The sequence below is a fragment of the Aspergillus melleus genome (assembly GCF_016097325.1).
Source record: "Aspergillus melleus strain CBS 546.65 chromosome Unknown contig8, whole genome shotgun sequence".
NCBI classification, from domain to species: domain Eukaryota; kingdom Fungi; phylum Ascomycota; class Eurotiomycetes; order Eurotiales; family Aspergillaceae; genus Aspergillus; species Aspergillus melleus.
Genome location: NW_025763377.1, coordinates 1,582,983 through 1,594,719, shown reverse-complemented (window position 1 = coordinate 1,594,719; position 11,737 = coordinate 1,582,983). Strand labels below are relative to the sequence as shown.

Here is an 11,737-nt window from a genome sequence, read left to right as displayed (position 1 = left end):
ATAAATAGAAACCATAGTTCTGAAATCTATGGATTTAGAGGGTCTGTGGAGGGAACGAAGCGACTCATACCTTGGATGCCAAAATGGGGGGAAAGATTCAAGTCTATTTGAGTTCATTGTCTTTGCGCTATGGATGATCGATGCAAATGAATAAATTGAATAGATGGGTTTCTTTATTCTTTTTGGTGTATTCTGTATAAGTCGTGGGGTTCTGTCTGCCTCTCTCGACATAACTTCTAGACTTTGAGTCATAGCATCAAGGGACAAGTTCTCGATGTATTCCGACGAGTGTTTCAGCCGATGCAGCCAACTACTCATAAAAGTTGCCTCACGCACGGCCGGATAGTTCTTCTACCGCACCTAACCGAGTAAGAGCAGCAGCATATAGTCGAATGAAAACATACGGAGTACATGTTTACAGATCACGCACATGACACCTTCAAGCATTCCACGCCGATTATGAAGTAGATTCGACATGTTTGCATGTGAAACCAGCTGAATATTACTGCTGAGCCACCTTAGAGGAAGTATACCTACCTTACCAACACTCCTACAAAAAATACCTCACCTACTAGGTACTCTGTACAATTATATCATGCCGCCATAGGAGTCACCACTCACCAATCATCTCCATGTCAACCTGTGTCAGGATCACCATTTACCCCCAGCGATCCAAGCGGCCTTCGGGCAACTTCCGAAACACGCGACACACGGCCTGCATAGGGATATACGTAGTCAGACGCACTTCGGAGTAGATGTAGTGGATGAGGCCTCATCCCTGATGCATGGGCTCCTTGTTTTCCCGAGGCCGGGAGGTTCTCGTGGAATCTGGAGGATCGACTCGGGACGCGTGATTGGGTGACTTTTGGACCGAGGTTCATGCCTGCTTGGGTTTGGCGTTTCGTCTCGGGTTCTTCTTCAGGGGTATTGGTATTGCGGGTATTGCGGGGAGGCAAGTCATGTTCTCAGGATGGACTGAATGGATGCATGAAGGGAAATGGGCCACGAGGGTGAAATCCTATTCTCTGTGTAGAACTGTAGAGAGTGGGTGTCCTCAGGCATTCCGGGGCAATACGGGGCCGTGACGTGCTGACTCATCCATCTGAGCGGAGAAGCGGTCATCCGTCACGCTGCGTACCGTCACGTTTCGTCACATGTCTCGACGTCATGCATTTTACACCTTTGGCCCGGCCATGGATCTGTCAATTGCCTTCAACATCAGAATGAGAACATTCCTACTTTCTCAGAGAGAGATGGGAACCGAGAAACAGCTATTGATTCACGTCTATGAAAATTGAAATCTCCATGATACTATCCACAATCCATGTACAATGAAGATGCAGGTTGACCTGCAAACTGGCAGAAGTGGCAATGGTCCATTAGACCGAGGATCTACTTTTCGCTCCATTTCCTCTCTTCCGAACACTCTCACGCCCTATCGGAATCTGGCTTGTGAATTTTTGGCTCACGGTTAACCTAATGCTGCTCCTTGGTCAATCTCCCCCGGTTGACCATATGCCGGTCCATCCAGGCCTCCCTTCTTGTCCCGCTGAGCCGAGCGTTTACCGACTGGCTCGCTGGCTGTGACGCATTCGCGATGCTTGAATAAGTACCTTGGTTTTTGGCTTGTGATCGTTGTCCTTGGGTTGGCTTTTGACTTTCTTTTTTTTTCTTAAACGTGGAATCATCTGTTCTTACTTTTCTCTTTCTCTCGTTCTTCTTTCCTCTCCACTCTTCTCTCTCTATAAACTTTTCTCCGATATCCCCCCATTGTGTAACTTATTGAGGGGTTTAAGACTTCAAAAGCTTACCTTTTTGCCTGTATACCACTCTGTCCGACTGCCATCTCACAATGGGTCTCTTCGAGGACGAGGATCAGGCGTACTTGAACGACGTCCAGGCCGTCAAGACCTGGTGGAATGACTCGCGATGGCGCTACACCAAGCGTCCCTATACCGCCGAGTCGATCGTCGCCAAGCGTGGCAACCTCAAGATCGACTACCCCTCCAATGCTCTGAGTAAAAAGCTGTGGAAGATCGTGGAGAGCAACTTTGAGGTTCGTGGCTCTTATTCCGGACACGTGCATGCGGTTGTATACTAATTGGTTATGTTGCCACAGAACAAAGCTGCGAGTTTCACCTATGGCTGTCTCGAGCCTACCATGATCACCCAGATGGCCAAATACCTCGACACGATCTACGTTTCCGGCTGGCAGAGCTCGTCAACCGCTTCATCGACCGATGAGCCCTCGCCGGATCTGGCTGATTACCCTATGGTAAGATGCTCCCTCGTCTTGGTGAGGAAAGACTCAGTCGGCTAACATTCGGACTAGAACACCGTCCCCAACAAGGTCAACCAGCTCTTCATGGCACAGCTGTTCCATGATCGGAAGCAGCGCGAGGAGCGTGTGACAACCCCTAAGGAGAAGCGTGCCAATGTGGCGAATGTGGACTACCTGCGTCCCATCATTGCCGACGCCGATACCGGTCACGGTGGCTTGACGGCGGTCATGAAGTTGACCAAGCTCTTCGTGGAGCGCGGAGCTGCTGGTATCCATATCGAGGACCAGGCTCCCGGTACCAAGAAGTGCGGCCATATGGCCGGAAAGGTCCTCGTGCCTATCAGCGAGCACATCAACCGTCTGGTGGCCATCCGTGCGCAGGCCGACATCATGGGTATGTATCGTCTTTGCGTTCTTGTCAATCCGATCGAAAAGTCCCGAGACTGACTGCTCTCATCAGGCACCGACTTGCTGGCCATTGCCCGAACCGACTCCGAAGCTGCCACCCTCATCACCTCCACCATTGATCACCGCGACCACGCCTTCGTTGTCGGATCGACCAACCCTAACCTGCAGCCGCTGAACGACCTCATGGTGGCTGCCGAGCAAGCCGGCAAGAACGGCGAGGAGCTCCAGGCCATCGAGGATCAGTGGGTGGCCCAGGCCGGTCTCAAGCTCTTCAACGACGCCGTGCTCGATTCCATCGAGAAGGGAGTGCACCCCAACAAGAAGGCCCTGGCCAACGACTACCTGAAGGCCGTCAAGGGCAAGAGCAACAGCGAGGCTCGCGCCATCGCCAAGGGCATCACGGGCGTGGACATCTACTGGGACTGGGACGCTCCTCGCACCCGCGAGGGCTACTACCGGTACCAGGGCGGCACGCAATGTGCCGTCAACCGTGCCATCGCCTACAGCCCCTTTGCCGATCTGATCTGGATGGAGAGCAAGCTCCCCGATTACAACCAGGCCAAGGAGTTTGCTGACGGTGTTCACGCCGCCTGGCCCGAGCAGAAGTGAGTATCCCCATTTTAATAGGTTCTCTCATCGCGAGAAAACTAACGCGGACATTCTCTAGGCTGGCGTATAACTTGTCGCCCTCGTTCAACTGGAAGAAGGCCATGCCTCGCGACGAGCAGGAGACGTACATCAAGCGCTTGGGTGCTCTCGGATACTGCTGGCAGTTCATCACCCTGGCGGGACTTCACACGACGGCGCTGATTTCGCATCAGTTCGCCAAGGCCTACTCGCAGCAGGGCATGCGCGCGTACGGCGAGCTGGTGCAGGAGCCCGAGATGGAGCAGGGCGTGGACGTGGTGACGCACCAGAAATGGAGCGGTGCCAACTACGTGGACAACATGCTCAAGATGGTGACGGGCGGTGTCAGCAGCACCGCGGCCATGGGCAAGGGAGTGACCGAGGATCAGTTCAAGCACTGAGTGCGTGCAAAAGTGCCGGTAAATTGATTTGGAACGTTTGAATGATTTTGATTTTGATTTTTGGTTATGTTTTTTCGAACACGAGTACCCCCGAGAGATTTATCAGAGATGAAGTATTGTACTGTAGATTGGCATCGTTGAAGTCTAAGAGAGTCATAGTTAGCATATTAAATCAGTTCTTCTGAATGGATTCTTCTTCCACTGTTCCACCAACCCCTGTCATCTTCAACAATAGCTGAACTACTCCGCACTGAGTTAATCCTCCGGAGTCGTGAGTAATCCAGAATCAGAACCCACGAGCTAAACTCAAGAAGTCCCCGACTAACTGCTGCTAGTTAACGCGGGCCCGACAAATGGAGAACAGCTTGCGAGCAATCCGTCGATCCACCGACCAAACCAGGCGCCGATCCCCGTCGAGGAAATGAGAAATGGCGACTACCGAGGGTGAAACGGGGCATGCCAGAGTCTGATTAGCTGCAGACCAGCATCTCGAGTCTCCGGCTGGTCTGATGAACCTAATAATAATCAGGAATATCCAGAACGGGTTCGTATTAGGGAGCCAGCGAACGGAGGAAATGCTGGGAATACCGCGGTCCAGGCGACGCCTCCGAGATGAGGGGAACCGCAAGGAGGGCATGTGCACTACGAAGAACGAGTTTCCGAGTGCCTTTTCTTTCTTATTAACTCTGGATCCTCGTTCCGGGCTCGATCAGGTCTGATTTTAATTTGCTTTGAACTGTCCTTTCGTGTGGTTTGAAAACTTTTGAGGGTTTGCCGCGCACCTGATCGGAGCTGTTTCTGTCCCTAATCAAGTGATCGTCTCCTTCCCCCTCCTTCATCTCCTTTTCTTTTCGCTCTATCTTTCTCTGTCGTCGTCCACTTTATCGCCATCAATTTGATTGCCCGTCATGGTGGAATCCAAGATCCCCGACCTCGAGTTCACTCCCATCGAGGAGATCCAGAGCCGCAGCTCGCTTCTCCGCAAAACCTTCCTCGAGCACAAGACCCGCGACGTCGAGTTCCGACTGGTCCAGCTGCGCAAGCTCTACTGGGCGTGAGTTACTCAATGTTTTCTTCTTTTTTTCTCTGTCGGACAATTTCAATGCGGGCTACAGGTCACTGACACGATTGGTTTCCCCCTTCCACAGTCTGAAAGACCACGAGCAGGAAATTGCCGACGCCCTGGCCCTGGACCTGAACAAGCCGCGCTTCGAGACCGAGATCGCCGAGAACGGATGGTTGCAGAATGACATCGTCTTCGTGACGCGCAATCTACACAAATGGGTGAAGGATGAGAAGGCCGAGGATATTGATCTGACGTTCAAGTTTATGAGCCCGAAGATTCGCAAGGATCCGCTGGGTGTGGTGCTGGTGATTGGGTATGATAGCTCCAGCTCTCCGCAGCTTCATGGTCCCTCTCAGAAGCTAATATAGGGTGTCCGGAACAGCGCATTCAACTATCCCTTCCAATTGACGCTCGGTCCGGTGATCGGTGCCATCGCCGCCGGTAACACGGTAGTCATCAAGCCCAGCGAAAATGCTCCGAAAAGCGCCGTCGTGATGCAGCGCGTCATCGAAGCGTCTCTCGACCCCTCCTGCTACACCATCATCCAGGGTGGCATCCCCGAAACCCAGGCCCTGCTGGCGGAGCGGTGGGATAAGATCTTCTTCACGGGCGGCGCCAACGTCGGCCGTATCATCGCCAAAGCGGCTGCTCCTCACTTGACCCCGGTCGTGCTGGAGCTGGGTGGTATCAACCCGGCCATTATCACCAAGAACGCCGACCCTAGACTCGTCGCGCGCAGAATGCTATGGGGCAAGCTGCTCAATGCCGGGCAGGTGTGTACGTCGCAGAACTACCTGCTGGTTGATAAGGCCATTGTGCCTGCGGTCGTCGAGGAGTTCAAGAAGGCCTACAAGGAATTCTACCCCCAGGGCGCGAAGTCGTCGCCAGACTATTCCCGCATCGTCAACGCGGGTGCATTCCAGCGTCTCAAGGGAATGATCGATAACTCCAAGGGCAAGATCCTCATGGGCGGCACCATGGACGAGAAGGAGCTCTTTATCGAACCGACTCTGGTTCAGGTGGACTCGACGGACGATTCTTTGCTCACACAGGAGAGTTTCGGTCCTTTGATCCCTATTCTTCCCGTGGAGAACCTCGACGAAGCCATCAACATCGCCAATGGTATCCAGAGCACGCCGCTCGGCATCTATCCGTTTGGCTCGAAGGCCGAAACAGAGAAGAGTATGCTCGCTCCGTCCTGCTGTTCCTAGAATCTGGAAATTGCGAGTCTGGCTACTAACACCTCTATAGTTCTCCGATCGACCCGCTCCGGCGGAGTTTCCGTCAACGACGCTGCGCTGCACATCCCCACTCTCCCCTTCGGCGGTGTCGGCGAAAGTGGCTACGGCGCCTACCGCGGAAGATCCAGCTTCGATGTCTTCGTGCACCGTCGTCCCATCACCACCAGCCCCAGCTGGCTCGAATCCATCCTCTCGATCCGCTATCCACCTTACGCTGGCAAGATCAGCACGTTCAAGGCTGCCAGCGGGCTGGTCCCTGATTTCGACCGCAGCGGACAGAAGGTCCGTCTCGGTTGGTTGCGCTATATTCTTACCCTTGGCGGAGGCAGCGCGAAAGCCGGGGCTGGCAGGGCTGCAGTTGTTGCTGCAAGTAAGTGATTAATTTCCCCTTGCGCTGGTTCCTCATTTTTTTCGTCCCCTACTCGTAACCCTACTCCATAATATCCCATTCTTATGTCCTATGTCGTTTCACGGATGGGCATTGGACCTGGGGAACTAAACCTAATCACCTCTGTACGACGTCTACTTAATGATTGTGTCCCTTCCATCCAAATACCCCATGCTTTTCTCTACGCGTTATTCTTCCCCTCTTCACCTTTTGAACCATGTTCTGCTTTACCCAATAAAGTACCTGTACATTATCAATCTACCTCGCAAACCCAATTCTTCCTTTCCCTCTAAAACCCTCCAATAGAGTTTCCTGCATAAACATGTGAAAAAAATACTAATATCCTCTAGTCGCCTACGTCGTCATGCAGATTCTCGAGCGCCGAACATCCAAACTCTAAAGTTTCCGTTCTTACTTAAAATGGACGACTCAAATTTAAGAATCAAGAAATTCGGGCTATATTAGTTTAGTCATCTCTATGTTTGGGGCAGGGGGGTCTGTCTCTTTCTTATCTTACCTAGGTGGGCTCAGGTACAGTACCTTGCTTAGGGTAGGTAGGTAGGTAGGTAGGGGTGTGTGTGTGTGTCTTTTGCATGTACGCTTGTATGGCTTGTATGTTTATGGTTAGTGTGCGAATATAGCGGAATCTTAATGTTATCTGTTCTGTCAGTTCTGGGGGTGGGTTTATACTTTATATAGCAGGTAGTTAGTTCTCTGGGTGTTGTAGATCGGTAGATTGGATCTACCTAGATTGTACGGTTTTGGATGTTATCTACCCGTCGGGAGTATGTAGGGTAGTTAGGGTAGGGAAGGATGTTGTTTATTGAAACCAAAAACGTAGATATAGTATCATTATTCATATCAAGCAGCAACAGCGACGCCAGACTGTCATCCACGAAGCTTATCAATAGTCTATGGAAATAAAGCTAAAGAAGAAGGTAAGAAAAGAAAAGCAAATATCATAAAAAAGCCACACTCATGTCATTCGGTTCAGTTCAGTTCAATTCACATATAAACCAAGATCATCAGTTCGATATATTTCCATCCAAAGTTTACTCTCTCTCTCTCTCTCTCTCTCTCTCGTCTCGTATTTCATTTGATTCCTTGCCTTCGCGACTCACAGCTCACAGCTCACAGCTCAACATCTTCGCTCGACTCCCTTGCGACTCACACACAGGTACTTGACGCCCTTGTAGGGCTTCACGCCCTCGCCGAGGCCGCGACTCCGGCGCGGGTCGATGTTCAAGCTGTCAACTTTGATGCCGGACGGGAGCCAGCCTCGGACGGAGAAGGAGACGGAGGCGGAGTTGGGCATTAGGTTGGTGTTGAGTTGGGATTTGGTCTTGCGGGGTGCGGTGTGGAAGATCGAGTCTTGGTCTTGTGGGGGAGGTGGGGGAGGGAGATGGGATGATGAGGAGTCAGGGTCTTGTTGTTGGGATGCTGAGGTCTCGGGTTGGGGTTCGGGTTCTTGGTGTTGGTGTTGTTGCGAGGAGTCAGGATCGGGGGTCTGGTTGTCTGGATCGGAGGTGGAATGAGTGGGAGGGAGGGCGTTGGCGGCCGCACGGGAGGACTTCTTGACCTTCTTCTTCTTCTTCTTTTTCTTCGTCTTTCGTTTCGTGGTGTCGGTTTCGGCGTTCTGGTAGGAGGTGGAGGCGGAAGCGTCGTAGTAGCCTTGGAGGAGGTTGGCGTCCTGGTCGACGTCTTCAACTTCGTCGTCGAGGTCGTCGTCAACGGGTTGATGACCCACGACGGTGCACCGCAGGACTGCGGTGCCCGACACGGTGCCCGCATCCTTGGTCGGGACGCGCCATTCGAGGGTGTGGCTGTTGGGCGAGAACACGGCATCGCCACGACTGGCTTGCATGTCTGTGATGTTTCGGACGGATTTCGGGATAGGCACCGAAACCACGACTTCTTCGAGAACCGGACCCGAGGAAGTCCCTCCTCCGAGGAACGACGGCGTCGAGGTACCGGATCCACCTCGTCCTACACCTGGCCGGTTGCTGGACTGCCCCGGGAAGTTGGTGTTGAGGAGAAGCCGGACCTCGAACTCGGACCCGGTTGTGCCGAGCGACTTGCGAATGTCCACCGATGCAGGGAGGAAGATCTTCTCCATGTGGTTGGGGGCCTGATCGAGGCTCGCATCTATGGGAAGGAGATCCACCTCGTACCCTGCCAGAATGAATTGTCCGTCCGGAGGCACGAAGCTGAGCTCCCCGGGCCGCTCTCTCCACCTGGCCAGTCGCACACAGGGATGGAACACAGGAAGGTCGACCTTGCGGGCGATGCCCTGTTGCCCACCCGGAGTTGTCAAGGACAGTAGGAGGTCGGGAACCCCAGAGATCTTGGCCGTGAACGCGATCGTGCCGGAAACCAGGGCTGACAATAATCGTCCCGACGGTGCCATCGTCACTGAGAGAGACTCAATTATATCCACGTATAGTTCATTGGAGGTATGCCGTACGCCAGATCTCCGCCACGGGATTGCCGGCCCTTGAGCGGCGGCATTGGCGGCTAACGATTGTTTGATGGGGTTGGATGGCCCTAATATGGGTGTTGATGAGCTGCATCCCAGCGCAACAAGTCAGCCTCCAGTATAATCACCGCCCAAATGACCGGATATATACGAACCCCGGTAAGCCAACACCTCCCAACAGCTTCCCCATCCATCCCGGCATTTCTACCACCTCCTGTATGGCATTGGACTCCGTGTTACATACGATGCCCGCATCGCACATTTCATGGAGAAGCTGTGCAACCACATCGTAATTTGCCTGCACCTTGGGCGAGAGAAGCGGTGCACCCACAAAATCCTCGAGTATGTCAACAACACGGTGCAGGAACTCCAACACCAGCAGGGGTTCCGTGTCGGTTTCGGAAAGCGCGAGAAACAGCAAGTTGGACTGGACAATCGAGAACACTGTGACCGGCGGTGACGCACTAGGGAGGTATAGAAGCGAGGGGCGGGGGGCCGGATGTTCAAGGTAGAGGGGCAGGATCGCTGCCGCGGAGGGCGGACGGGAGCGATAGACCTGCTCTACCAGCGGGCTACTATTGATGAGAGGTCAGTACGGGAGGAGGGAAGAAGACGGAGGAAACCAATGGCCATACTTTTGCTCGTCGTAGATGTACAGCGCATCGATCTCGCCGCTCATCATGCCGGCCTGGACTTGTCTGGACTGGAGAGAGAGGAGGCAGACAAGGCGATGATGAGGGAATCAATCATGCGCCGTTGATGAAATGCGCTCCGTTCTGCCGCCGATCGCCGCCTTCTGCGCCGTCCGATTAATTCATGTCTTTATCAGTGATCGACAGGCCGGCTGAGCTTCTCGGATTCCCGCGTGAATTCCTCTCCCTCTCCAGCATCGCTTGCCTGAATACCTCAATGGCCGGGTCCTCGGAAAATAAAGGCGCCTGGGACGTCCAGTCCGAAGATGCGAAACGCCTCCTAGCAGAAGATAAATACGACGACTGCCTGTCGTGCAGGGTTACCGGTGAGTTGGTACTTTGAGCTTCCGCAACTGGATGAAACGCTGCAGATGGTCTGACGCAGATGCGATGCACTCAGGTTCCGCTGCATTTATCGGTCTCGGAGTATACAGCTACTACACAGGGATGAGCAATCTACGAAAGCAAGAGACGGCGGGCATGCTGCATGCAACAAAATATAAGATGGGCTCCCGACAACTAGGCATCGCAACGATCTCTGCGACGCTGGTGGGAATGGGGATCTACAGGGCCCTGAACTGATGACTCGAGACGGCGTCACAATGTTATGTATACTACCAGAATCTCTCTATGTTACACATATCGCATACATGAATGCTGTTTGCTGTGGAATGACTTGCAACCCAATCATTAATAAAGAATGCTCGCAATTCAAGCATCACAACAGCTGCCTCATTGGGTATCGCCATATCTTAATAACCTCTATATGCTTAAACCTCATAAAGACAAAGAGAACGGAAACGAAGATGTTAGGATGAAGAAAGAAGACATGACTGGGGAAAATATAAAATGTGTAAATAAATGAAGATGAGGTTAAAGATGAAAACCATGATAAGAGACAAGGGAAATAATGCAACTCCCACAAAATGCACCGAAAATGTAAAAAGGGAATCAACCGCTGCGTAACCGTAAGAATACTATGTTCGTCCAACTTCGTCGAGTTTCATATTCTTTAGGTGAACCGCCCGCGTTTGCCGCCTCCAAATATATCCCTATTTCCAAGGCCTGATAGATCGAAAAAGTCGGGGACGGCAAATTTGCGCTTAGAGCCTATCCCCACCGAGCCCACCGAGGGCTCTCGCGTCGAAGATCGAGGGTTCGCTCGAGACAGGTTGTTGTGACGGTTTGGTTGGCGAGAGTTCCGAGGCAAGACAGAGACGCTGACAGGTGCTCCGTCGGATGTTACCCCGGCTGTACTATCTGAAGGCTGCATATCGACATCGTGTTCCTGTAGCTGAGGGAAGGAAGGTCCGGCTGAGAAGGTGAAAACGGTGGGTTTCTCTAGGGTGTTTGCTTCGACGACGGCTGGGTTGGCAGGCGTCGACTGTTGGGCAGGGGTCGGTTCTTCCGCCGAAGAAGATGCCGATTTAGCCTGTTGGCGAGGGGTTTCTGGCTCGTGGTGATCCTTACGAGCCTTCGTCGACGGAGAGCCATGGTGTTTCTCGACGTCGTCGTCGTCGCTGGGAGTTCCCGTTCCATCACTCCGCTCCGTGGCCCATTGTCGGATCTTCCAGCCCTCCCCATCACAAAGACCGATGTTCTCCCGGTCTAGAAATTGCAACAGATCCTCAATGGCTTCCTGGTAGCCAGACTGTTTGGCTTGGGCCTGCTCGTAGACGGCATTCTTGTAGAGGTTGGTGACTGACAACGCAGCGGCCTTGAACGATTGCAAAAGTTGCTCGGGGGGCTGGGAACGAGGCGTAGAGCTCGGTAAGGAAGTGTTGAGTGATCTCATGGAATCCATGTCGAGGGGTGCTGCAACTTTTGAGCTGCAGTATGATGTTTAAGCAACGAGTCCGCTAGTGCCGCTAGGAGGGGTGAGGTGAACCGTGCTTCGAAGGCAAATAAATGATTGCAGGTGGCCAAAATATTTGCCCAGAAATATAAGGGAGGACCAATTATACAAAGGAGAGGTAGTGAAGAGGTAAGGAGGGGGAAAGTTCCAAACGAGAGAGGGTCGGGTCGAGGACAAACAGAGGGTGAGGGCGATGAGGGATGGGTCACGACAATATGCTGCAGATGATCTTTCTTTGCTTCTGACCCGGTAACGTGACCCACCGCGGGGAAACTCGTCTTCCGCGGTTAGATGACTCAGCC

At 52.9% G+C, this 11,737-nt stretch overlaps 6 protein-coding genes across 6 annotated transcripts; 4 read left to right on the top strand and 2 right to left on the bottom strand.

The window, feature by feature from the left end:
• Positions 1-1,852: 1,852 nt before the first annotated feature.
• ICL1_2 (isocitrate lyase 1) lies at positions 1,853-3,298 on the top strand (the record flags this gene model as incomplete). The annotated part of the gene is made up of 4 exons (XM_046094341.1): positions 1,853-2,056; positions 2,120-2,275; positions 2,333-2,675; positions 2,742-3,298. 4 exons carry the CDS (start codon positions 1,853-1,855, stop codon positions 3,296-3,298), a joined length of 1,260 nt encoding a protein of 419 aa, XP_045950320.1.
• Positions 3,299-3,399: 101 nt separating this feature from the next.
• On the top strand, positions 3,400-3,717 carry ICL1_1 (isocitrate lyase 1; the record flags this gene model as incomplete). The annotated part of the gene is made up of 1 exon (XM_046094340.1): positions 3,400-3,717. One exon carries the CDS (start codon positions 3,400-3,402, stop codon positions 3,715-3,717), a length of 318 nt encoding a protein of 105 aa, XP_045950319.1.
• A 908-nt stretch (positions 3,718-4,625) lies between these two features.
• Positions 4,626-6,812, top strand: HFD1 (hexadecenal dehydrogenase; the record flags this gene model as incomplete). Its single annotated transcript, XM_046094339.1, has 5 exons — positions 4,626-4,771; positions 4,866-5,096; positions 5,166-5,965; positions 6,035-6,394; positions 6,763-6,812. The coding sequence occupies 5 exons, from the start codon at positions 4,626-4,628 to the stop codon at positions 6,810-6,812; spliced, it is 1,587 nt and encodes a 528-aa protein (XP_045950318.1).
• A 443-nt stretch (positions 6,813-7,255) lies between these two features.
• LDX57_012590 (putative AP-3 adaptor complex subunit mu) lies at positions 7,256-9,608 on the bottom strand. The gene is made up of 3 exons (XM_046094338.1): positions 9,524-9,608; positions 9,044-9,463; positions 7,256-8,976 (listed from the first exon to the last, which is right to left on the bottom strand). The coding sequence occupies exons 1-3, from the start codon at positions 9,568-9,570 to the stop codon at positions 7,551-7,553; spliced, it is 1,893 nt and encodes a 630-aa protein (XP_045950317.1). The 5' UTR covers positions 9,571-9,608; the 3' UTR covers positions 7,256-7,550.
• Positions 9,609-9,797: 189 nt separating this feature from the next.
• LDX57_012589 (uncharacterized protein) lies at positions 9,798-10,162 on the top strand (the record flags this gene model as incomplete). The annotated part of the gene is made up of 2 exons (XM_046094337.1): positions 9,798-9,906; positions 9,981-10,162. 2 exons carry the CDS (start codon positions 9,798-9,800, stop codon positions 10,160-10,162), a joined length of 291 nt encoding a protein of 96 aa, XP_045950316.1.
• A 430-nt stretch (positions 10,163-10,592) lies between these two features.
• LDX57_012588 (uncharacterized protein) lies at positions 10,593-11,384 on the bottom strand (the record flags this gene model as incomplete). Its single annotated transcript, XM_046094336.1, has 1 exon — positions 10,593-11,384. One exon carries the CDS (start codon positions 11,382-11,384, stop codon positions 10,593-10,595), a length of 792 nt encoding a protein of 263 aa, XP_045950315.1.
• Positions 11,385-11,737: the final 353 nt, after the last annotated feature.